The sequence below is a fragment of the Leptopilina boulardi genome, unplaced genomic scaffold (genome assembly GCF_019393585.1).
Source record: "Leptopilina boulardi isolate dan_hultmark-lab unplaced genomic scaffold, ZJU_Lbou_2.1 LbouV2_399, whole genome shotgun sequence".
NCBI classification, from domain to species: domain Eukaryota; kingdom Metazoa; phylum Arthropoda; class Insecta; order Hymenoptera; family Figitidae; genus Leptopilina; species Leptopilina boulardi.
In genome coordinates, this window is record NW_026137972.1 from 2,166,510 (window position 1) to 2,192,973 (window position 26,464).

The 26,464-nt window shown below is 28.7% G+C and overlaps 2 protein-coding genes across 3 annotated transcripts; both read left to right on the forward strand.

Annotated features, from left to right (window-relative positions):
* The first annotated feature begins 417 nt into the window (after positions 1 to 417).
* On the forward strand, positions 418 to 7,270 carry LOC127289053 (aminoacylase-1-like). Of its 2 annotated transcripts, none has more exons than XM_051316808.1 (6): positions 418 to 581; positions 1,143 to 1,258; positions 1,389 to 1,558; positions 3,071 to 3,574; positions 5,415 to 5,702; positions 6,948 to 7,270. In XM_051316808.1, exons 2-6 carry the CDS (start codon positions 1,165 to 1,167, stop codon positions 7,089 to 7,091), a joined length of 1,200 nt encoding a protein of 399 aa, XP_051172765.1. In that variant the 5' UTR covers positions 418 to 581; positions 1,143 to 1,164; the 3' UTR covers positions 7,092 to 7,270. The 2 variants fall into 2 exon arrangements, with proteins under 2 accessions (XP_051172765.1, XP_051172766.1); XM_051316809.1 differs by lacking the exon at positions 418 to 581 and adding an exon at positions 955 to 1,079.
* A 1,800-nt stretch (positions 7,271 to 9,070) lies between these two features.
* LOC127289060 (ras-specific guanine nucleotide-releasing factor 1-like) lies at positions 9,071 to 25,070 on the forward strand. Its single transcript, XM_051316818.1, has 25 exons — positions 9,071 to 9,151; positions 14,287 to 14,432; positions 14,615 to 14,745; positions 15,008 to 15,124; positions 15,214 to 15,320; positions 15,384 to 15,531; positions 15,632 to 16,053; positions 16,143 to 16,372; positions 16,485 to 16,681; positions 17,556 to 17,681; positions 17,757 to 17,859; positions 17,928 to 18,179; positions 18,252 to 18,409; positions 18,472 to 18,875; positions 18,935 to 19,020; positions 19,077 to 19,235; positions 19,312 to 19,551; positions 19,820 to 20,008; positions 20,083 to 20,192; positions 20,261 to 20,400; positions 20,461 to 20,866; positions 20,977 to 21,074; positions 22,244 to 22,526; positions 22,597 to 22,794; positions 22,871 to 25,070. Exons 2-25 carry the CDS (start codon positions 14,405 to 14,407, stop codon positions 23,153 to 23,155), a joined length of 4,617 nt encoding a protein of 1,538 aa, XP_051172775.1. The 5' UTR covers positions 9,071 to 9,151; positions 14,287 to 14,404; the 3' UTR covers positions 23,156 to 25,070.
* The last annotated feature ends 1,394 nt before the right edge of the window (positions 25,071 to 26,464 follow it).

Here is a 26,464-nt window from a genome sequence, read left to right on the forward strand (position 1 = left end):
GTAAAAAAATTGAAAAACAGATTTTTTCGATTTAAAAAAAAACAGAGGGCGATGGAACAATTTTGACTTCAAATTTGTTTTCAGCGAGCAAAAATATATTTTTTCTAAACTCTTTGTAGAAAGTTTTTGAGGATAATTAATTTTATTTTAACCTTAGAATTGAAAAAATATCTAATTGATTTAAAGTTGAGAAAAAAATTAAATTTTCAAATTTTTTTAAATTGCTAATTTAGGACGTCTAACAAGTTTAATAACAAAAATAATAATTCATTTAATTTAATTTAAATTTTATTAATAAAATTACTTCAAAAATAAAGTGTAGAAAATACTAATTAAATACTAATACTTTTTGTACAAAAATACTAATGATTAACGCGCCACTAGATGTCTCGACACAGCCAGTTATATATGTCATTTATTAAAATTGTCACAATAGCGTATTTCATTCATGAGTATATACTCGCAAGGTGAAATAAACACAGACGTTTCTGTTGATTTCTGCTTATATGTACACTTCACATAAGATAAAAAATTAGAAATTAGAAAATCAAAAATACAATTAACTGCGTTAACATAGAAAGGTAAATTAATTATTTTCTATTATCAGTTGTTTTAAAAGTTTACATATTTATTAACAAATTTGAAAAAATGAAGTAAATTTTGTAAATATTGAAAAATATTTTTTAAAAAATTCTAATTTTTTGTAAATATTATATATTATAAGAAAAATTTCATTTTTTTTATAATGGTTACTTTTTTGTTTACTTTTTTTTTTTTTACTATAAATCACTAATTTTATTATGATTATTATTATTGTATAAAATTACTTGTATAGAAAAAATTGTGCTTTTTGTTGTTGATATTTTTACTTTTTTGTTTCATAAAACGAATTTAAAATGAAGAGGAAATATTTGTTTTAATTTTAATCTTATCGCGGTTATATTTCTCAAACGAATCGCAAAAAATATGATAAAATTTTGTTATATAATCTATTTTTGCAGTATTTTTGTCGCAATGATCAAAATAATTTTAATATATTTTCTTAAAAATTAAATTTTACTCTTTGAGACGTATAAAATGTGAGGAATTAATATTTAATTTTTATCTAAAATTTTTGAATAAAATTTGATTTTTTTTTTAAGAAACTACCGCAAGGAAAGAAAAATGTCGTTTGATAAGGCTGCATTAGATAAAACTGCAATTGAAAATTTTCAGGAATATTTGAGAATTCCTTCGGTTCATCCGAATGTTAATTATGGTAAGTAAAAATTAAATCACAGGGGTGCGCACATTATTATTAACCAAATTGCAATTATTATAATTTCTATTACATCGAAATTTTTATTATCTTATTAAATGTAATAAAATTTTTTATTTTTGTTATACAGATCCTTGTGTAGCTTTTATATTTAAATTGGCAAAATCTTTGGATTTGCCAGTGAAAATGTATGAACCAGTGCCAAAGAAACCAATAGTAATTATAACATGGAAAGGTCTCGAGCCTGAATTGCCTTCAATTTTTTTAAACGGTCATATGGATGTCGTTCCTGTCTATGCTGTAAATTCAAAAATAATTCAATATTCATATAAAATACTGAACACATGATTATGTTCTAAAAATCATTAGTTAGAATTTTCATTTTATGGAATTTCATTTTTTCATATAATAATTTTTGAGCCGAATTTTTATTTTTTCGAATTCGTATTTTGCAAGATTTTTCATCAAAACGATTTTCTATATTACAGAATTTTTATATAACCGAAAAATCACAGAATTTCTAATTGATAGAATTTTCATTTGTCCGAAATTGCAAATGACCGAAGTAACAATCGATTACGGCGCGATTTTTAAAATCAACCAATCACAATTTTATGTATAATTTTTGATTGGTTGATTATAAAAATCGCTCCAAAATCGATTGTTTGTTCCGCCATTTGCAATTTCGGACAAATGAAAATTCTATCAATTAAAAATTCTGGTAAATGATTTTTCGGCTAAGTAAAAATTCTGTAGTATGAAAAATCGGTTATATGGAAATTATATCAAATAATAATAATTCGAAACAAAATGAAAATTCATCTGAAAGAATAAAATGAAAATTCTATGAATTTTTCGGTTATATAAAAATTCTATAATAATAGAAAATCGTTTTGATGAAAATTCTGTAAAATACGAATTCGAACAAATAAAAATTCGGCTCAAAAATAATTTATATGACAAATGAAATTCCATGAATTGAAAATTCTAACCAATGATTTTTAGAACATAATCATGCGTCCCTAAAATATTTATTTTTAAGATATAAATTAATTTTAAATTTAAGTTTTTAAAAAATTTGTTTTTTTTTTTTTGAAAGAAAATTAATGTTTTTTCTACAGTAAAAGAATTTTTTTTCAAAGAAAACAGTTTTTAAAAATTCAAAATGCCGAATTCAATATGGCGGACACTTTTTACATTTGTTGGGTTTCGCTCGAAATTTGTTACACTTGTTGCTTTTTGTGTTCGCCGATAACAAAATTTGCTTTCAATATTTAAAAATTTTAAATATCAAAATATTTCTTAATTCATCAAATAATTTTTGTACTTTTCATCTTAAGGGTATGTGGGAACCTCCCACGTGACCTAGTATGGGAAAATGTGTTTTGGTAGTATACATTTCACTCTAAAATGAGAAAAAAATTTTTGTCTAAAATTTTGAGGGATGATAGATTAGGGTACAAAGAATCTCGCTGTTCTCCGAAAAATACATAATTTTGAGTAAAATTATTAAAAAATGGAGTTTAAAAAGTGGCATTTTTAAATGAAAATGAAAACAATTATGGCGGCGCATACACAGACGTTGTTTGAGTGTGTCAGTGCTCCAGTAAACAGCGCCAATTCGAGCGAGTGGCCACTGAATGAACTATGATATAATACATTATTTTACTATTTATTGCTTTATTTTTACTATTTTTGCGTTAAGTTATGGTAAATGAGTAGAACAGCGAGATTCCTTGTACCAAACAAAATCATTTCTCCAAAATTTTAATCCAAAATCATTTTTTAAAGTATCGCACAATTGTTTTTAAGGAAAAATGGACATATCCACCTTTTGATGCGCATATCGATGAAAAAGGAGATATTTATGGCCGCGGTAGTCAGGATATGAAAAATGTTAGCATTCAATATGTAGAATCAATAAGACGATTAAAATTAAATGGCATTCGTTTGAAACGAACAATTCACATTTCTTTTGCACCAGAAGAAGAAATTGGTGGAAAAGATGGTATCGAGTCATTTGTCAAAACGGAGGACTTTAAAAAATTGAACGTTGGTTTTTGTATAGATGAGAGTGTTGCTTCTCCATTAGAGTCAATATTTTTATTTTACGATGAAAGATGTCAGTATCATGTTTGGATTCATTGTACTGGTAAATCAGCACACGGCAGTATGGCAAATGAAAATACATCCGGTGAAAAATTATATAAAATTATTGGTAATTTTATGAAATTTCGTGAAATTGAAAACAATAAATTAAAGACACTGAATCTTAAACCTGGAGAAGTGTCGACAGTTAATTTAACAATGCTCAAGGTATTTTGTTTATAAATAGAATAATGAAAAAAAAAATAACCAGAAATTCTTATTAAGGGGGGAACACCAGTTGTAACTCAAGAAATAATGCTTTTTACAAGAATATTTTCCAAAAGAACAATGAATCTTTTTAAAGAATACTATTTATTAGTTAAAAGTACATGTTAAAAGCTGTAATTTAAAAGAAAAAAAAAATTTTTTTAACAAAAACTTTTAGAGATATGAGCCATTGAAGTGGCGCCTTAAGAAAAAAGGCGAATTGCGGTGACCAGCATTCTGCAAGTATACTTCGTCTGAAATACAAAAATGAAATTGATTTACATTTATTATAAGATTATCTAGTTCGTGATCGAAGGATTTAAAAAAAAAAAAATTTGACAAAATGGCGACCTGTCAAAGTCAAAAGTATGATTTTCGTTAAAAAAATACGGTCGATTTTCAGCTATATAAAAAAAAGTTTTGCATAAAAAAAAAATCCTTCGATCACGAACTAGACTTATATGTGTAAATGAAGCACACTAAATTTTAAATAAATCGGTTTAATGGTATTCGAGTAATCGTGGTCACCGACTTGGAAAATGTCATTTTGAGAAAAACGCATTCAAAGTTTCAACTTACTTTTTTTTGTTCAGAAGAAATTTTGTTTCCAATTTACAAAGAGTCATCGATTCCTGGACCATATAATAACTCTTCCGCAGTGGTTGCCGTTTCTAAATCATAGGAAAAGGCTATCTGTCGTTAGGGTCAGGTATGGCTGGCCACCTTGTCTGAAGCCACGGGACGCGCCGCTGCAGTGTTCTGTATATCTCATTTATTTTTCACCGGATCAAGTTTAAAATTTACAGACACATTTCTAAATATGTATACTTTAAGAAAATGCAAAAAAAAAATTCGATTTTTCGAAAGTTACAACTGGTGTTCCCCCCTTAAGGCCAGGTCCAAGTGCGAGGCAGCGCCATCTACATTGAAACTAAAATTTTGGAAAATTTTCAACAGCCTTTTCTTGAAAACAAGAAGGTAAAATGCTTTTTCCTTTATGGATAATTGATTATTGGCAAGATATACACCAGCTAAAACTTTTTTTGAGTTAAAATAATAAAAAAAATTTCATGTCAATAAATTAAATATGAGCACTTTTTTCACAAAAACTGTAACAGTACTTTCTCAGAAATTACAATCAAAAATGCAATTTCCATTTGGAAAATTAATAAACGCTAAAAAATACACGACCTAAGATTTACCAATCACGAAAATAACAAAAAAAAATTTTATTAAATATTTAACATATTGATACTGCTTTACTGATTGTGACAGCCCTTTGGTAGATTATGTATTTCAGGTGGTTAGCAACAGCGCCAATCTCCTCCTTTCGGCTAAACTGCGAAGCGTCTGGTGACATATATAACCTGCCAAACGGCTCTCATAATGAGTAAAATATGTTATGTTAAAATACTTTTTTTTTGTTATTTTCGTGATTGGTAAATCTTAGGTCGTGTATTTTTTAGCGTTTATTAATTTTCCAAATGGAAATTGCATTTTTGATTGTAATTTCTGAGAAAGTACTGTTACAGTTTTTGTGAAAAAAGTGCTCATATTTAATTTATTGACATGAAATATTTTTTATTATTTTAACTCAAAAAAAGTTTTAGCTGGTGTATATCTTGCCAATAATCAATTATCCATAAAGGAAAAAGCATTTTACCTTCTTGTTTTCAAGAAAAGGCTGTTGAAAATTTTCCAAAATATTAGTTTCAATGTAGATGGCGCTGCCTCACTTGGACCTGGCCTTAATATGTAGGTGGGTAAAAAATATTGAAATTTTTTTTTTTTTTAATTTTAGGGTGGTGTACAAATAAATGTTATTCCCGAGGAATTATCAGTGGGTTTTGATGTTCGTTTAGCTCCCGATGTTGATCATGAGGAATTTAGAAAAATGATAAAACAATGGTGTGAAGAAGCAGGAGATGGGGTTTATTTTGAAATAATAGGTAATAAACGTGTTGAAGGTACAAAATTAGATGATACCAATCCTTTTTGGTTAGCATTTAAAAAAGCTTGCGATGATAATAAAATTAAATTAGAGCCTATTGTTTGTCCTGGAGCTACAGACGCTCGTTTTTTGCGTGAGGTAAGTTTTTACTATTTTTTCAAAAATAATAATAATACCCTAATAACACAAGATATCTTGGGATATATTGATAATATCCCGCAGATATCCTAGGGATGTCCTATGGATATCAAAAGGATCTCTTAAGGATATCCAAAAAATCGGCGGTTTGGATATCCTTTGGATATCCCATGGATATCTGAGGATATCCACAGGATATCTGAGGATATCCACAGGATATCTGAGGATATCCACAGGATATCTGAGGATATCCACAGGATATCTGAGGATATCCACAGGATATCTTCGGGATATCTCTATAGACTTTCATAAATGTCCTCCAGATATCCCACAGATATCATCAGGATATCCCACAGATATCGTCAGGATATCCCATAGATATCGTCAGGATATCCCACAGATATTTTCAGGATATTCTCAGTATATCTTCTGGATGTCAAGAAGATATTCTCAGGATACTGTTTTTAAAGTCATTATGAGACTACGAGTGAGAATATTCTGTGAATTAAATTTTATATAAATAAAATAAAATGCAACATGTTTTTCGAGAAAGTTGTTTAATTTGAAAAATAATTAACTAATTTTTTTCTCATTCGTGATTCATTTCTTTATTCATATGCTTAATATTGTCAGAAAATAAATTGGCTTTAAACAATATAAATTCTTCCCCGCAAATAACGAATAACTATTAATATTAATTATACATTAAGTGCTTGAGTTTATTTAAAAACTTTGAAAAATGCGTTTCAAATCTTCATTTAAAATAAATTAGAAGCTCATAAGATTTTTGTTTTTATTATATTATTATTCATTATATTAGCTTAACAATTTTAACCTTTTAAAATATATGTTGAGATATTAAATATCCCGTGAATATCCCGTGAATATCCTTCGGACATCCTGAGGATATGCCATGGATATTCTGCGATATAATATCCAATAGATATTTTGTGGATGTCTTAGGGATATCCTGTGGATATCCTATGGATGTCCTGTTGATGTCCCACAGACCGGCGGTTTGGATATCCTAGGAATATCCTGGGGACCATTCTAGGATATAGACCATTGATATGGATATCCTAGGGATATCCTTTTGTTATGAGGGTAATAACCAAATTCATTTCAAATCAGGCAGGCTGAAAAAAATCTAAAATTTTAAATAAACGTCGTTTCAACCTGCCTGATTTGAAATGAATTTGGTATAATAATTTCTGTTCTTTTTATTGAATGAAAATTACGTTTTAGTTGGGAATTCCAGCATTTGGATTTACTCCAATAAATAATTCACCAATTCTCCTTCATGAAAATGATGAGCGCCTCAATAAAGATATATTTCTTAAAGGTATTGAAATTCTGATGAAAGTTATAGTAGCGGTATCAAATGTTTAATTGATTTTCTTAATATATTTATATATATAGATCGATAAAGAAAATTTTCTTATGGAATGTAAAAGAAGTTTCACATTTGCAAAAAAATTATTACTTTGTTTATAAAAGTAATTGTAATAAATTTCTATGTTTATATTTAATCAAATTTTGGCAATAAAAAAAATTTTTAAATAGCAAAATTTTAAAATTAATTTTTCAATTACCTTTTAGTTAAGTGTTAAAATTAAAATAATAATCTTAAAAATTCAAAAAAAAAAAAAAAATTATTAACTCATAACTGGCAAAATTCCGTGTTCGAACATACCCAGATAGCACGTAAGCTTGCAGCAACCTTGCCGCAAGCTTTAAATGTCCCACCTAACCCAAGCTTGCATGGTAAGCTTACCGAAAGATTGCAGTGTAAGGTTACTGCAAGATTTCACAGTAAGATTGCTCAGTAAGATTGCACGGTAAGCTTGTTGCAAGGTTGGTGCAAGATTGCCAAATAACCTTGCCAATCAGCACAGAAGGTTGCAGCAAGCTTGCCATGCAAGTTTGCTCGCAACCTTATGACAAGCTTGGCGCAAGCTTGCGGAATATAACAAAAAAATTTTTTGTGAGAGGAAATTTATTTTTGTACATACATATATTGAGCACCAGTTCCTGGGGAAGGTTATTGTCAACCTTGCACCAACCTTGCCACAAGTTTACCGTGCAAGCTTACTATGCAAGCTTGCGATAATCATATCATGCAATCTTGCAGTAACTTTACACTGCAATATTTCAGTAAGCTTACCATGCAATCTTGCAGTAACCTTACACTGCAATCTTTCAGTAGGCTTACCATGCAATCTTGCGATAATCTTATTGTGCAATCTTGCAGTAACCTTATACTTCAATCTTTCGGCAAGTTTACCATGCAAGCTTGGGTTAGGTGGGACGATGTAACTTTGCGGCAAACTTGCCGTGCAAGGTTGGAATTATTGCGTGGCAAGCTTGCCGCAAGGTTGCTGCAAGTTTACGTGCTGTCTGAGTAAATGGCACAACGGGTCTGCTAGACCCGACGTATTCAAACGTGTATTATACAGTCGGTATTGAATATTTTTGCACAAAAATTTAATCTGATGTAGCTTATAATGTGTTTTTTAAATTTTCATTAGTTTTACGGGGATTAATTTATTTAAAATTAGTTGAAAAAAATTGTAAAAAATAAAAACGAAAAATTGCGTGTTTTTACTTAAAAATTCATGAGTTATTTAAATTTTAATATTATGACTTAAAAATTTAAGGTTATACTATTGTATTCTTTGAGGAAAAAATTACCAAAACAGCAGGACTTGCTCACAAATTAGTCAATATTTGCTTATATTTTCGGTTTGTTTGTACATTTCACATGTTGAACATACCCTTAAGATATTTTATAACAATTTGATTGTTTAAATTTTGAATTAACATTATTATTGTTAACTGACTATTTAGAATTTAATTGTTTATTTTGATAATTATTAATTATAATTAAAATTTAATTATGTAATTATTATAATTATAAGTTATTGTAATTATTATAATTATAAGTTATTATAATTATAAATTACAATTCTATAATTTATTTGCTAATTATTAATTTAATCAATCAATCAATCTAACATGAAAAAATTTAATTCAAAAATTTTGAAAAATAGAAATTTTTTTTAATTTATAAAAAAATAGTTTTTAAATCCCATTTTTTTCAGTTTTCACATGATATTTTAGTTTACTTTTCTATGACAATGATTTTAGTGACTGTAAAAATATATATATTTTATTTTTTCCAAAAAAAATTTTTTTTTTCTGTAAATTATATTTTTTGAAGTATTATATAATGATTGAAAAAAAAAATGTTTTACTATGCTGATGTATTGCTTCGTACGATTTGAAGCATTGAGTTTGCGCAATATAAGTAGGTAAAAGATTCGGCGCAATCAAGTGCGTAAAAAGAGGGTCGAACGAGCAACAGGGAGGGTTGTTCAGCTGCTGCTCCTGTTGCTGCTGCTGCTGCTGATTCTCAGGTTACTGTGTTAATAAGTCAGAGAATCTGACGGGTAATTTAATATAAATGTTTTTTTTAATTATATTTTATTTCTTCTATTATTTTTTTTTTAATTTAATATTTCGTTTTTTAGTTTTTATCAAAAAATTAAAATTTATTTTGGTATTTTGATATATATTAAATATATATATATATATATATATTTATTTATTTATTAAAAATTTACAATAAATATTTACAATTTTTCTTCATTGCCTTGCAAAAAAAATTATGTAAATTTAGATTTTCAATTTTAATATTTAATAAAATAAAAAAAAGTCCTTGTAGATGATAAAAATGTCATGCCTGTTTTTATATTTGTGTAATTTTATTAATAATTTTCTATTTATTATAATTGTAGTAATATAGTGATTGCATTATTTTAGTGTGTTAAAATTAGAAATAATGTGAGATAAATTTAAATAAACAAATATAATTTGCTATATAGTTTATGTGAAGTTTACTCAGAGTTGGTTAACAGGTGGCTAAATTGTTGTATCTCTCCCACCCACCACTTCATCTCAACTTGCACGAATCCATAGTTCATTTTAGTGTGTAGTCAAATTGAAAATTATATTTTTAAATAAAATTGTAATAGATATAATAATATATATATATAATTATAATAGTCTTTTTATTATATAAATACATTTACATTATGGAAAAATTGTCTTATAATTATTGATATTTTTAATATTGGTAACAAATGTTGCTAATGATTAATAATAATAATAATAATAATAATAATAATAATAATAATAATAATATAGTAATAATAATAATAATAATAATAATAATAATAATAAATAATAATAATAATAATAACAATAATATAGTAATAATAATAATAATAGTAATAATAATAAAATAATAACAATAATAATAGTAATAATAATAATCTTTCTTCTATGAACAGATTTTTGTGTTTTAACGAAAAAAAGAAAAAGTGATTTTTAATAATTCAAGTAGTAATAGCTACTGAATAAATGACCTCACATTAGTTATTGATACTCATCGTAAATGGAATATAAAATAAATTGTTTTAGGTTAATATCATCATAAATAAAATTGTTGGTTTAAATTACTATTATTATTATTATTTATTTTTATCTGAATTGGAAGTAAAAAGTTAATTAGATAGAAAGAAATATAATGTTTACTATCTCATTACATTAGCCAAATTGCATTTACAAAATATTGTATTTTTCTATCTCTGAATTTTTATTCCTTATTAAACACCTATATTGGATGATATATATATATATATATATTTATATTTCTTTATTTAGTATCCTTTTATTTTGAAGTCGTATCTATTTTGCAATAGATTTTTATATATAGGATGATTTTTATGTTCCGGATCCAATAAACTTTTTTTTAATCTCATTTTTTTTTCGTTTTTTAAACAAAAAAAAAAGTGGAATTAAAAAAATTTTTACGGGGTCCGGAACATAAAAAAACAAGCCTGTATTTTTCTATTTTAACTATAAACGAATTGAACGAGGAATATAAATCAGATTGAATTTTGTATAAGAAGATAAACCCTAATAACACAAGATATCTTGGGATATATTGATAATATCCCGCAGATATCCTAAAGATGTCCTATGGATATCAAAAGGATCTCTTAAGGATATCCAAAAAATCGGCGGTTTGGATATCCCATGGATATCTGAGGATATCCACAGGATATCTTCGGGATATCTCTATAGACTTTCATAAATGTCCTCCAGATATCCCACAGATATCGTCAGGATATCCCATAGATATCGTCAGGATATCCCATAGATATCGTCAGGATGTTCTCAGTATATCTTCTGGATGTCAAGAAGATATTCTCAGGATACTGTTTTTAAAGTCATTATGAGACTACGAGTGAGAATATTCTGTGAATTAAATTTTATATAAATAAAAAAAATGCAACTTGTTTTTCGAGAAAGTTGTTTAATTTGAAAAATTATTAACTAATTTTTTTCTCATTCGTGATTCAATCCTTTATTCATATGCTTAATATTGTCAGAAAATAAATTGGCTTTAAACAATATAAATTCTTCCCCGCAAATAACGAATAACTATTAATATTAATTATACATTGAGTGCCATGAGTTTATTTAAAAACTTTGAAAAATGCGTTTCAAATCTTCATTTAAAATAAATTAGAAGCTCATAAGATTTTTGTTTTTATTATATTATTATTCATTATATTAGCTTAACAATTTTAACCTTTAAAAATATATGTTGAGATATTAAATATCCCGTGAATATCCTAAGAATATCCCACGGACATCCTGAGGATATCCCTGCGATATAATATCCAATAGATATTTTGTGGATGTCTTAGGGATATCCTGTGGATATCCTATGGATGTCCAGTTGATGTCCCACAGACCGGCGGTTTGGATATCCTATGGATATCCCAAGATATCCTGGGGACCATTCTAAGATTAAATATCCCGTGAATATCCTAAGAATATCCCACGGACATCCTGAGGATATCCCATGGATATCCTGCGATATAATATCCAATAGATATTTTGTGGATGTTTTAGGGATATCCTGTGGATATCCTATGGATGTCCTGTTGATGTCCCACAGACGGGCGATTTGTATATCCTAGGGATATCCTATGGATATCCCAAGATATCATGGGGACCATTTTAGGATATCGACCATTGATATGGATATCCTATGGATATCCTAGGGATATCCTTTTGTTATAAGGGAAAATATATAAAAAAAAGATAATAAGAGATAAAAAGAAAGCAAAAGAAATAAAAACATATGAAAAAAAAATTAAAAAAGACAAAAAAAGATAAACAAAAATAAAAAGCGATAGAAAGAGATAAAAACGGATAAACAAATATGAAAAGAGATAAAAAGATATAAATGGAGATATAAAAAGAGATTAAAATAGATAAAACGAGATGAAAATATATTTAAAAAAAAACAAAAAGAGACTAGATAAATTGAAATAAAAAGAGATACAAAGAGATAAAAAAATATTTAAAAATTACAAAATGTGATTAAAACCAGATAAAAAGAAATAAAAGGAGATAAAAAAGAGAAAACATTGTTTTTGAAATATACAAAAACAGATGAGAAAAGATTTAAAAAATACAAAAAGAGACAAAAATGGATAAATTAAAATAAATTCAAAACTAAAGAAATATAAGTGGAGATAAAAAAAGATTAAAATATATAATAAGATATAAAAAGATCTAAATAGATGTCAAAAGAGATAAAAGGATGTAGAAAGAAATAAAAATAGATAACATAAAATAAAAAGATAAAAGGAGATAAGAAGAGATAAAAAGATATAAATAGAGATAAAAAAATAATTAAAAAAATAAATAAAAACAGATGAAAAAAGATTTAAAAAAGACAAAAAGACATAAAAGAATATTAAAAGATAAAAGGAGATAAAAAGAGATAAAAAGAGATAAAGAGAGATAAAAAGAGATAAAAAAAGATAAAAAGAGATAAAATAAAATAAAAAGAAAAAAAAGGTAATATAATTGGAGGTAAAAAGAGATAAAAAGAGATAAATGAGATAAAAATAGATAACATAAGATAAAAATTTAAGATGAGATACAAGGAGGTAAAAGGTGATAATTAGAGATAAAAAGAGATAAAAGGAGATAAAAAGAGATAAAAAGAGATAAAGAGAGATAAAAAGAGATAAAAAAAGATAAAAAGAGATAAAATAAAATAAAAAGAAAAAAAAGGTAATATAATTGGAGGTAAAAAGAGATAAAAAGAGATAAATGAGATAAAAAGATATAGAATGAGATAAAAATAGATAACATAAGATAAAAATTTAAGATGAGATACAAGGAGGTAAAAGGTGATAATTAGAGATAAAAAGAGATAAAAGGAGATAAAAAGAGATAAAAAGAGATAAAGAGAGATAAAAAGAGATAAAAAAAGATAAAAAGAGATAAAATAAAATAAAAAGAAAAAAAAGGTAATATAATTGGAGGTAAAAAGAGATAAAAAGAGATAAATGAGATAAAAATAGATAACATAAGATAAAAATTTAAGATGAGATACAAGGAGGTAAAAGGTGATAATTAGAGATAAAAAGAGATAAAAGGAGATAAAAAGAGATAAAAAGAGATAAAGAGAGATAAAAAGAGATAAAAAAAGATAAAAAGAGATAAAATAAAATAAAAAGAAAAAAAAGGTAATATAATTGGAGGTAAAAAGAGATAAAAAGAGATAAATGAGATAAAAAGATATAGAATGAGATAAAAATAGATAACATAAGATAAAAATTTAAGATGAGATACAAGGAGGTAAAAGGTGATAATTAGAGATAAAAAGAGATAAAAGGAGATAAAAAGAGATAAAAAGAGATAAAGAGAGATAAAAAGAGATAAAAAAAGATAAAAAGAGATAAAATAAAATAAAAAGAAAAAAAAGGTAATATAATTGGAGGTAAAAAGAGATAAAAAGAGATAAATGAGATAAAAAGATATAGAATGAGATAAAAATAGATAACATAAGATAAAAATTTAAGATGAGATACAAGGAGGTAAAAGGTGATAATTAGAGATAAAAAGAGATAAAAGGAGATAAGAAGAGATAAAAAGATATAAATGGAGATAAAAAAAGATAAAAAATTTTTTTTTAATAAATAAAAGCAGATAGAAAAAGATTTAAAAAATACAAATAGAGATAAAAATAGATAAAATAAAATAAAAAGAAAACAAAGAAAAGTAACAAAAATGGAGATATAAAGAGATAAATGAGATAAAAAGAGATAAAAGAAGATAAAAAGATAAAAGGAGGTAAAAAGAGATATAAAGAAATAAATGAATACTTAAATTAAAATGGAGAAACAAAGATAATTAAATGAATCGTATGGTTATGAAAAGGAATAGATTAAGGAGAATTAAAAAAGATGAAAGAAGAAATAAAGATAAAAAGAAATCCACTTAAATATGAATGAATTGGATTTGCATAAAAAAAGAAATAAGAAGAGATAAGTGTATACCTAGATTAAAATATAGAGAAAGAGAATGAAGTGCAAAGTAGAAAGATTAAACGGAATATTGTAAAGGGAATTAATTAATTTTAGTAACAATAAAAAAATATTGAAACATAATTTTATTAATTTAAAATTAATTATTATAAATTATTTTACAGTTGGAGCTTACTATAATAATGTTCTTGTTGGCTGAATCTAGAAGTCATTTAATTTTCATCGAAATTTGGAAAAATTATTTTAAAATTTTGTGACGAGAAAATTTTTTCATATGTCATCATGCTAAGCCCCAAGATGCAAAGGACTGGTATGGACAAATGTAACTTTTCAATATTTATATATTTTTTTCGATTATATTGATTATTCCTTTCTTGCTAAGTTTTTTTTTTTTAGTGGATTATTTTTAATATTAATTAGAAAATCCAGCTTTTATTTGTTATTATAAAATATTGTAGATTATTATATAAATAAATTTTTTTTTATTTACAGTACGTGTAAACGATTCGCAGCTACTGATGTTATCTGAAAGAGCTCGTTATGATCATTCAGTTGCCGGTTATTTGCATAAACGAACGTCTGACTCTACTAAATGGCAAATACGTTGGTTTGTTCTTTATCAAGTAAGTTATAATAATGCCTTGTACATTAATATTAATGCATAATTAAATATTATAATTTAAAATTTTAAGCCCTGGGTCACGAAATAATAAAAATTTACCAAAAAAATTGTATAAAAATGACGCAGGCAATCGGAAATTGAATGTGCAACGAATTTGTTGCACATTCATTAATTCCAATTTGCCATGGGAATACAAAAATTTTTCTTTATAAAAATATTGCTTCCCATACGTTAGTAAATTGATAATTTCACTAATTTTACAGAATATACTCTTTTACTATGAAAATGAAACTAGTACTCGACCTAGCGGTATTATTTTATTGGAAGGTTGTTATTGTGAGCGTATTATTGCAGCAAAAAGCAAGGAGACAGAAAAGCAGGTATATATATATTTAATATAAAATTACTTACTCTCCCATTGATAAAGGATTATTTAATTTAAAAGAAACTTTTGTATATTTAATTGCAGCACAGTTTTGCTATATCTTATAGAAGAGAAAATTTACGACAGTATGAACTTAAAGCTGCAACTGAAACATGTTGTAAAATGTGGATAGAAGCAATTTGCGAAGCTAGGTAATTAACAACTATTATCAACAACAACGAAAATTGTATTTACATTATTAATTTCTTTTGCAGTTTCAATAAATTATTATTGCAAAAAGAAGAATTGGAACAGAAGCATTTACATTTGTTGCAAATAGTGGAAACTGAAAAAACAGCCAAATGGCAATATACACAACAATGTGAGGATTTAGCATCGGAAATAAAAAAGCTTCGAGCCGAGGTTTGTTATAATATTCTATTTTTCAATTTATTTTCTGCAAAAATTTCATAGGAAATATGAATGTGCAACAAATAAATAAAATTGCATTTAATTTTTTAAGCTTTGTGCAATTAAAAAAGAATTGAGGCCCAGTTCTGTTTGTACAACTGCAGCATCTGTTACTACATACGGTATGAGACGACAATCAATTCAAAGAAATTTCACACAATGTATTTGTTCAACAAGCAATAGCAGTAACAATAATACAACATCTTCTTGTGCAACAACAACTACAACAACAACAACAACACAATCATTTTTACAATCATCTGGCATTGAATCGGAATTACCGTGTGGTAATAGTACCAATAATGGTAATACTGGACATTGTTTTAAAGAAATTACCGAAGGCTCTATTGAAATGCAAAAAATAAAAAAAGTACAAAGTTTTTTTCGTGGTTGGTTATGTAGACGTCGTTGGAAACAAATTGTTGAACAATATATAAAAAGTCCACACGCTGAAAGTATGAGAAAAAGAAATAGGTAATAATTTTTTATTCATTATTTTAGATTTTAAAGAAATTATGAATTTAATTTTGATTTGAATTTTTAATTAAAATTTATTATTTCAGTTTAGTGTTTCAAATGGTAGAAGCTGAAGAGGAATATACAGAGCAAATGGAAATATTAGTTAGTTGTTTTTTGAGGCCATTTAAAATGGCAGCGAGTTCAAAAAAGCCTCCATGTAGCCATGAGGATGTGAATAGTATTTTTTTGAATAGTGAAACAGTTTTATTTTTGCATCAAATATTTTTAAAAGGTCTTACATCTCGTATGGAGAGTTGGCCAACCCTTGTTTTGGGTAAGGATTGTATTTAAACGTTTTTTATATTTTTACGTATTAATTCTATGGGAAAAAGTTAAAAATACAGAATTTGATGATCAAAATGTAAAACTATCTTTTAATTATTTAGGTGACTTGTTCGATATGCTACTTCCAATGTTATCAATATATCAAGAATATGTTCGAAATCATCATTATAGTCTTCAAGTATTAACAGAATGTAAGCAATCGTCATCATCGTTTGCTGCATTATTAAATCGACTTGAAAAAAAGACGCCTTGTCATGGAAGGTCTCTTGAAACTTTTCTGACTTATCCTATGCATCAGGTAAAGTGAAATTTACGTCAGAGAATAAATAAACTCTGCTTGAAATTCCTGAGTGATTTCAGATTAAATACTGAGAGATCAGTCCGAATTAGTTAAGAAATTGTAGGAAAACAATACGAAAATGATCCGTTTTAGTCAGGAATCAATCTGGATGAAAAAATAAATCCAAAATCAAGCCGAAATATTCCCAAATTGACGTGAAATGTTTCTGACTAATTCCTGATTTATCCGGAAACAGTTCGTAATTTTTATCAGGGCAAAATATGAATGTGCAACAAATTCGTTGGACATTCATATTTTGCCCTGGTAAAAATTACAGATTGTTTCCGGATAAATCAGGAACTAGTCAGAAACGAATGTGCAACAAATTCGTTGCACATTCATATTTTGCGCGGGTAAAAATTACAGATTGTTTCCGGATAAATCAGGAACTAGTCAGAAACGAATGTGCAACAAATTCGTTGCACATTCATATTTTGCGCGGGTAAAAATTACAGATTGTTTCCGGATAAATCAGGAACTAGTCAGAAACGAATGTGCAATAAATTCGTTGCACATTTATATTCTGCCCTGGTAAAAATTACAGACTTTCCGGATAAATCAGGAATTAGTCAGAAACGAATGTGCAACAAATTCGTTGGACATTCATATTTTGCCCTGGTAAAAATTACAGATTGTTTCCAGATAAATCAGGAACTAGTCAGAAACGAATGTGAAAAAAATTCGTTGCACTTTCATATTTTGCCTTGGTAAAAATTACAGACTTTCCGGATAAATCAGGAATTAGTCAGAAACGAATGTACAACAAATTCGTTGCACATTCATCGTTTACGATTTTTTGTAATTAAATCCTCTTCCTAATGTTCATATTTAGATTCCACGGTACATAGTAACATTACACGAATTATTAGCTCATACACCGCACGATCATGTTGAACGTACAAGTTTACAAAATGCTCGTCAGCAGCTAGAGCAACTTTCCAGACAGATGCATGATGAGGTAAATAGACTTGAAAATATTTCCAATTATTTAAATATCTTTTATTATTAAATAATCATAAATATGAATTTATAGGTGAGCGAAACAGAAAATTTACGAAAAAATCTAGCTGTTGAGAGAATGATTGTTGAAGGATGTGATATTTTATTAGATGTTAATCAAGTATTTGTTAGACAAGGTAAGTAAACATAAAGCAAATACCATTTTTTTTCGAAAGAATTAAAGTAATTCATTTTGTGTTTAAAGGTGCACTAGTGCAACTACAAGAAAAATCTCGTGGTTCACGAAGAAAATTTACTGCAACGTTTAGTGGAAAAAATGTAAACGACAAAAAAACAATGCGACAGTGCTTTTTATTTTCAAATCATTTAATACTTGCAACTAGACAATCAGATGATGATGGTCGTTTAAATCTTGTTCCTCAAATTGGAAAAATTCCACTATGCGATGCAATTTTAATTGAAGATCCAAGTGATCAAAGTACAACGGATGATGATGGTCAGTAGAAAAAAAAATTTTAATACTCACTAAATAAGTGAAATTTTCAAAGTGATTTTTCACTTATTGTAGAATTATCAGTTTGTTCAGTGTCAAGCGGCATAAGCGAGAGTAGTGGCAGTGGAAGTGGTTACTCTGGACAAGTGCAAAATCTTGATTTTAAAGTTGTTCTCGATTTAAAAGGATCTGGAGGTCAAGTGGAAGTACATTTGGTTGCTCTAACTGTCCAGGTTCGTATAAAGTTTTCATTTATTAATAACTATTATAAAATTAAAAAAAAATTTCTTATCAGGAGAAAGCTGCTTGGATCAGTGATATTAGCCAATGTATGGACAATGTTCGTTTTAATGAATTTTTACACAGTTCATTGTCAGACACAAGTTCAGTGACAATGCCTCGATCAATTAGAAATGATCCAAAACTATTTAAAGATGACGTAGATATTAGATTTAGTCGCACATTAAATTCATGTAAAGTACCACAAATTCGTTATGCGACACCAGATAGAATACTACAAAGACTCACAGACCTCAGATTTTTGAGTATTGATTTCCTTAATACTTTTTTGCTAACATATAGGGTTTTTACTAATGGAGTTACTGTATTAGAGGCATTGAAAAAAGTATTTCATGACGCTGAACCTCCTGATGCACCTCAAGCATCAAATAATATTGGAGCAAGCAATTTCATAATTAGGTAAGAATTAATTAAACTATCGAAAGTGTGTAATTTTACATTAAGTTTTTGTATTACAGTAATCAGTTCCAGCAACAACTTTGTGAAGATAATTCGAGAAAATGTTTAACACCAAGACGAACAAGTGGTGCTAGTTCTGTATCTGGTAAGATTATTTGATTAAGTACTGTTTGAAAAATATTAATTAATGTTAATCACTAGGTTATGGATCCGAAATGAGTGAATGTGGCAAAACAGAAACGTTGAAAAATCAAATTAGTGGTATGGATCATAACAGTGCGATTGCTACTGGAACTTTTGGAAATTCAACAGCAAACACTTCGAAAAGTTGTCAACACAGGTGTTCTGGATTTCATAAAGGTAACTTTTTTCTAAATATTTTCTGGCTTTTTGTTTACCAAAAAGTAAAAACCAATTGAATTTTCTTACTACTTAGTAAAAGAAGATGAAGAACAAGAATATCACAATTTTCAACAGTCAATTAAAATCGACCAGTCGAATGCTCCTATTATTGACATCAAATCTGATTTATCTTCCCAGCAATTAATGTCTGATGATAAGACTGAGAAAAAAGAAAAAAATACTATAAATGAGAATGAAAGTACTAGTTATGAATTAGTACATTTAAAGATTCCTAAGGTTATAGCAGTATCCTCTAGCGCTGAAACACTCACTGGTGAGTTGACATATTATTTCACTCCATTTTTAATTTCTCTGGGATTAGGATTATCTCTTCCTCGATTAGGCTCTTCCATTAGTTTCGGCGTCGCAACACCTGGATATCTTTACTGATATTATTTTTGGCCTCCTTGTATGCTTCCTTTAGCAAAGGATCTCCTTTAGATCGGGTATATTTCCTTCTAGCCTTGTGGCAAGCCTTTCTCAAGAATCTTTTATGAAGATCAGTTAAAGTTAGGTTTTTATCCTGTGCATTGTATTTGCAGATAATACTATTGTCAGTGCACCATCATCTCCAAGTAATTTGAGTTCAGTTACATTGGTTGGATCAACAGGTTCTGGATCAGGTTCCGATCCAAGTCCACAACGTGGAGATTTTGAAAAATCATATTCACGTGAAATTTCCGAAGAAACAGTTACAGATAGTCCATTAGTAATAGCAGCACAGACAAAAGGTGAGGCATTATTTAATGACACATAATAAATTAATGAGCTTTTGGATTTTGAACTTTGCTTTCTAATTTTTCAGATGAACGTATCATTTACGAAGATGAACCTCAGGTTACATCAACGCCAGCAGTGGCATCAACTTCAGGTCCATCAACAAGAAGCGGTTCTTTCTCAACTACTTTTAGCGGAGTAAGTTAATAATTTATTTCATCTTTACCACAATGAATTTCAAATTAAGGAGATTTGTAACGTTTTAGAATTATTGGTCGGGAAGACGATCTATTCCGGAAAATGAAATTTACACTTCCTCCCAACATTGCAATATTCATAGTGATACACAGCAACCGTCTAGTAAAGCAGGTGTTGTGATAACAAGTTTTCGTCCTAGTCGTCGTAGGTATGTATTGCATTTTTTAAATTGTATTCTTAGAAAATAATGTTATCTTTCTTCAATTAGAAACAGTAACTCAACAGCAGCTACTGCTTTTGCAATAGCAACATCAGCATCAAGTAATCCACCAGATAAGGTTCATGAACGTCAAATTATAAATGATGGTAATAGTAATCGAATGAATGCAGGTTCTTGTAAAGAAAAATCAAGACGAAAGGAATCTGTTATGTCAACTGCAGCGACAATGCGTGTTTTAAATGTACTTAGACATTGGGTGTCTAAGCATGCTCAAGATTTTGAATTAGATCATAAATTAAAACAATTAACAATTGAATTCTTGGAAGATATAATATATAGTTCCAATTTACTTCCGGCTGAACATAAAGCATCCAGTCAACTTCTTCGATTGTTAACTAAAGAGGAACACGAGGGCAGCAAAATAGACTTAAATCAATTGCTTTCACCACCGAAGGTAATTCTCGTCAGTATCTATTTTTTATTTTACAAAATTTTATCTGTATATAGTTTCATCAGCATAGATTACTGTATAATTAGATTGTTCTTTATTTTTTATATTATCAGGTTCAAACAAAGGAGAACATTGAAACCCTATCAGCTTTGGAAATAGCAGAACAAATGACTTATTTGGATCATCGGATTTTCGTTTCGATTGCTAGCGAGTATGTATTTTAATTGACAAATGCCTATAAAAATTTGCAGCGCACGTTTGATTATTAAAGTTCCATTTATGAAATATAACAAAGGGTTTAGACTAAAGGAACTAACGCTGAAATAGTAATCTGAAATGATTCTAAATAATCGTTTTCTAATCAAGTGATTTTGCATTCTCTGCAAAACCATGTCCTCTAGAAGTTTGCCCATCGTATCCAACAGGCCAAATAGGTCTGTATGATGAGACCTTATCTAGAGATTTGTCATCCTTTCTTAGGACGACCAGTCTCTGTCTTTTCCAGTCGCGGAAGCATTCTTCCCTTTGTAGGCAACGATTGAAGCTGTTCAACAAAATCTGGGGGAATTAACAATCACCTCTTTTAGGGTCTCGTTACTTATCCCATCTATTCCAGGCGCCTTGCCTGTTTTCAAACTGTTCCCTGCAGTTTCGCAACTCTGCAAGAGTGGAGAATTCTTTCTCACCGACTTTACAGCAATTACAGACCGTCTTAATCCACGGCTCTACAGGAGGAAACAGAGCTTTTATTATCTGTATGACCCAATCGGGATTATCCAGGCTAGGGGGCTTTTGCTAATTTCTTAGTAACGATTTTAAAGGCCAGATCCCAGGGATCCTTATCGACTTCCTCTATTAGGCTCTTCCATCAGTTTCGGCGTCGCGATGCCTGGATCTCTTTACTGAGGTTCTTTTGGCCTCCTTGTATGCTTCCTTCAGCAAAGGATCTCCTTTAGATCGGGTATATGTCCTTCTAGCTTTGTGGCAAGCCTTGCTGAACTAAGCCAGCTCCTCTTACTACCAGTGCAAGGATCTCTTCTTGGAGAATGTGCCATTGCGACGCGGCATTGATGAATTGCAGACGGAGACATTTGTTATCTCACTGCCAGCACCTATCCATCTGCACTGTTCGACCTCATCACCAAGCCTAACTCTTGAATTAAGCGGGCTTCTTGAAGGGACTGGTCGTACTTCGCCTTGTCGAGTCTCTTAGTGTTCCACAAGGGGTTTCATGTCTTTTGCCTTCTCGTCTATGAAATAATAGAATTGTTCTACCAAATTGTCCACTTATAATATAATTCAAATAGAATATATGATTATTCAGAAGTAAACTAAAATATCGAAAAACCCTTCAAAATTAATTTTTTTTCCAAATTTCAGAGAGTTTCTCAGTCAAGCATGGATGAAAACGGATAAAGCCACTAGAGCACCACACATAACATTGATGACTAAACGTTTCAATCAGGTATCTTTACTAGTTGTTTCTGAAATTGTTAGAAGACAATCTATGTCTGCAAGAGTAGCAGCTATTGAAAAATGGACAGCAGTTGCCGATATAAGCAGAGTTCTTCGCAATTATAATGGAGTTCTACAAATATGTGCTGCATTCACCAATAGTAGTGTTTACAGATTGAAAAAAACTTGGGAAAAAGTATCAAAAACGGTATGTTAATATTACAATTTCCTTTTAATATTTTTTTGAACAGTTTAAATAAGAAATCTTTGTTTTACAGACAAAACAAACAATCGAAAGACTTCAAAATATTGTATCATCTGACTGTAGATTTCGTAATTTACGTGAAGCTTTACATCGTTGTGATCCACCATGTATTCCCTATCTTGGAATTTATCTTACCGATTTGTCTTTTATTGAAGAAGGAACTCCAAATTTTACCGAGGATGGATTATTGAATTTTTCAAAAATGAGAATGGTAAGATTATCAAAAGGATAATGATCTTATTAATCGAAGAATTGAATCAAAATTTTAATGTTTACTGTCATTTTAGGTAGCACATGTTATTCGTGAAATTCGACACTTTCAACAAACCCCATATAAGATTGAGCTAATCACAAAAGTGACGAATTATCTTTTGGATCCATCTCTTTTATTAGATGAAGATGAAATGTATAGTATGTCATTGACAATTGAGCCCAGGACATCAAGATTAAGTAATGCAGGATTGTGTAATCTTTATACATCACTGATAACATCTCCAGTAACTAATACAATCACTAGTACTACTTCTACGACAATCAAAAGCAACCACAATCAACATTTATCATCAGTATAATTATTCTTCTGGGTAAACAAATTTAGTTTTTATTATCATTTTTACTATTAGTTAAGTCATTATTATTTTTTATGAACGTACAAATTTTTATTCAGTACACATACTGAAGATAAATATTGCGCCACAAAAATTATTATTTTTGTTCATTCTACAAAATAGTGGTGGACAAAATGAAAATTTATTTTACCTTATGAAAAGGATTATTTCAAAATTCCTCTGATTCGTAGCCGGTGAATTAGCGTTCTTGACTTGTGATTCTTTATGACTAAAAAAATTCTGATAGCACGAACCAAGAAAACAGATTGCAGTGCGGTATGTTGAATCTGTTATTTGGATGTTAATAGATAGCAGTGCTAAATTGAATCTGTTCCCAATAGATAGTTGAATACGTTCGATTGAAAATAGCGTTAAGAAGAAGTAACAAAAAACTTCACTTACCCTTTTTCACAATGATAAAGTACCTTTCAAAATTTGTTTTGGTAACACAAATTTTTGTACAACTTAACGGAGCGTATGATTTTCGAATTGGGACGTTCTATTAAGTTTGAAGAATATATTTCCTGAAGTTTTTAGAATGTTCTATAAATAAAACATTTTCAATTTGGAAAACTTTCAATTTATCTCTAAAACAGTGAAAAGGTAAAATTTACAACTGTAAAGAACTTAAGGGGTTACACCACTGTAGAAGGTTAAAATTTAACGTTCTTTTTGGCTATTTTTTCGTGGGAGGAGAAATAGGAAGTGTAGCGAACTTCGCGAGACTTTAAATAATTTTAATTAATTGAAAGTTTGGGTCCGGCTCGCGATAGCCGACACAATGCAATTGAACGAGATCTCCACGATCTATGAATAGAAGTGATCCAACCTGCGACGTAATCAGATGAGCAGTTGCGAATCGAGACGAGGTAGATGAAATTAAAGAGGTGATCATACTTACCATGTTTGCAGATTGTTGGATAGCTAGTAGATAAATAAAATAATTAGTTAGTCTTTCATAGGATGAGATGCACAACACAAGAAAAACAATTGAATAACTAAATTTTTATATTTAATAATAAAACAATATACATCAATTAAGAGGATGCTACGTAACGGCCATTCTTCGAAAATGGTTTTTATTGGAGGGGCTCCACTGCACGCAGCACACAGGTTGCAAAAGTTAATCAGCTATGGGATTCCTTTTAGCAACGGCGCTAAGTAGCGCATTGCATTAATTAGCACTAAAAAATTAATTTTTTTTTACAGACTTATTGTATATGATAATCAAGATCAACTCCCATTTGAATTTTGTTAAAAAAATTAATTAGTGGCGTGTAAGATAAAAAACAAAGTCAATCGGCGCTACGAGTTAGCGAATTGGTCAAGCTTTTGTTACAAATCGCTAGGGTGTAATCGCTTCGGAGCGTAGCGCAAAGTCACTAGCTATAACACAAATTCAAATTGCGGTAAAAATTGTTTACAATGTTTCCAAGGGTTATAACATGGTTAAAATAAAGTGGTTAACCCCTTGCCTGTTGAAAAGGCGTTATGAAAATTTTCATTTTTGAATTGAGTTATACTGCGTGCAGATTTGAAAAATCGTGTTTCGAGAAAAACGCGTTTAAAGTTTCTGACATGTATTTAATGCATGAAAAAATAATAAATTTAGGTACTGAAATTTTTTTGCCATTAGTCTGCTATTCCAGAACCATATAGTTGAGCTTCTAATGAGATCTTTTAATGAATTAGAAAAGTTCGAAGTTGAATTCAAAGGTATTATGTGGACCCGACGAGCAGGTAACAACTTATAAATAGTCGGTTTGGATTAGCTGGAACGGTTTGGGAAGGAATGGGAAATTTCAAGGGAAAACTTGTCCGATCGATATAAAAACCTTCTGTCCCTTATTCTAGAAGGTTCAAAGAATTTTTTAAGCAAGCATTTTTTGATTTTTAGAAAATTCTACAGTGGTGTACGCCTTTAAGGAACACAAGTCGATAACGTAAATCATCTAATCATACACTTTTAAAAGCAATAGGAATCCATAAATCATTTCTAGTACATAAAATGAATTAAAAATGAATACGCATTAGACCAAGTAAAAAGGCATATCAAAATTGAGACTGCAATTTATAAGTAAAGAATCCAAAATTAATACACAATTATATCAAATAATTAATACCAAAAAAAAATAGCTAAAATTATTCTGGAATTATTTCCCTATACATTCAAAATCAGTCCGCATTATACTTTTTATTACTGCTTATTGGAGATTTAATGGACTAATTCCGACAACAATTGCAGAATATCCTCAATAAATTTAGTTTTAAATCAAACAGAAAAACATATTTTCTAAATTCAATCCCATTTCTGATTAAAAAAAAAATTTTTTTATAACCTTTTTTTTTAATATTATTCAAAAATGGATTAGTAGTTCTTGTAAAGTTATATTGTTTTTAAGAAAAGTATAATCATTCTTGGGAGAACAAATTTATTCAATATATATCTACAAAACGCGCGTAATTTTATCGTCAGAATTTGAATGCCGTTATTATTAAGAATATTTAAAAAAAGAGACTCTCTTTACATAGAGGATTAATTATAAGATAAAATTTACTTATAACTAAAGCACATGATCATTCAATGAAATTTTCTCGAGGAGAAAATGTGATGTTAAAAAAGAAAAATATGTTGTATTTATATATATATATATGTATATACACGTATTACCTCAATTTTACATAATACTGTCAAATGATAATTTCATATCATACATTGTTTTTATCCCCCCCACATGTCTATAGTGACACATTGCACTTTTCCGGAAGATTTTTATAAGCTTATTGAATTAAAAAAAATTTGCAATACAAGCTTATGAAATTCTTCAGGTGCTGTGTGTGAATGATTAGAAAATACGATAAAATAAGTATTTGTAAATATTTGATGTCCTATTTTATCGATTTTATTAAGTATAAGATACTTTAAAAATCAGTTATTTCATTTTGTGTAGTAGTATAGCAAACATGGGTCCAGTGATACGATTCTGATTTCGATTAGGTACCTACAATCGGTATTGCAGATTTCTGTCTTAATGGAAGTCGGTAATTGTTTGGTGGTAATGCAGATTTCTACATTATCGACAGATGGCAATACAGATTTATATTTTATCGACAGATAGCAAATATAAATTCCAACACAATCAATAAGCTAGGAAACTGTTTTACCGACCGACAGCGAAATCGTAGTAGATTTTTACCTTTACGAATGCTTGTAGTATAGAAATTTATATTACCGACTGTATGTACGTAGCAATCTGCATTACCTACTAAACA

Bases quoted from the DNA above. Each gene is read 5' to 3' on its own strand.
- LOC127289053 (XM_051316808.1), top strand. From the start codon at position 1,165: ATGTCGTTTGATAAGGCTGCATTAGATAAAACTGCAATTGAAAATTTT. The intron at 1,259-1,388 runs GTAAGTAAAAAT...TTTGTTATACAG, and splicing joins TCATCCGAATGTTAATTATG to ATCCTTGTGTAGCTTTTATA. The intron at 5,703-6,947 runs GTAAGTTTTTAC...ATTACGTTTTAG, and splicing joins ACGCTCGTTTTTTGCGTGAG to TTGGGAATTCCAGCATTTGG.
- LOC127289060 (XM_051316818.1), top strand. From the start codon at position 14,405: ATGCTAAGCCCCAAGATGCAAAGGACTG. The intron at 15,125-15,213 runs GTATATATATAT...ATTTAATTGCAG, and splicing joins GCAAGGAGACAGAAAAGCAG to CACAGTTTTGCTATATCTTA. The intron at 17,682-17,756 runs GTAAATAGACTT...ATGAATTTATAG, and splicing joins CCAGACAGATGCATGATGAG to GTGAGCGAAACAGAAAATTT.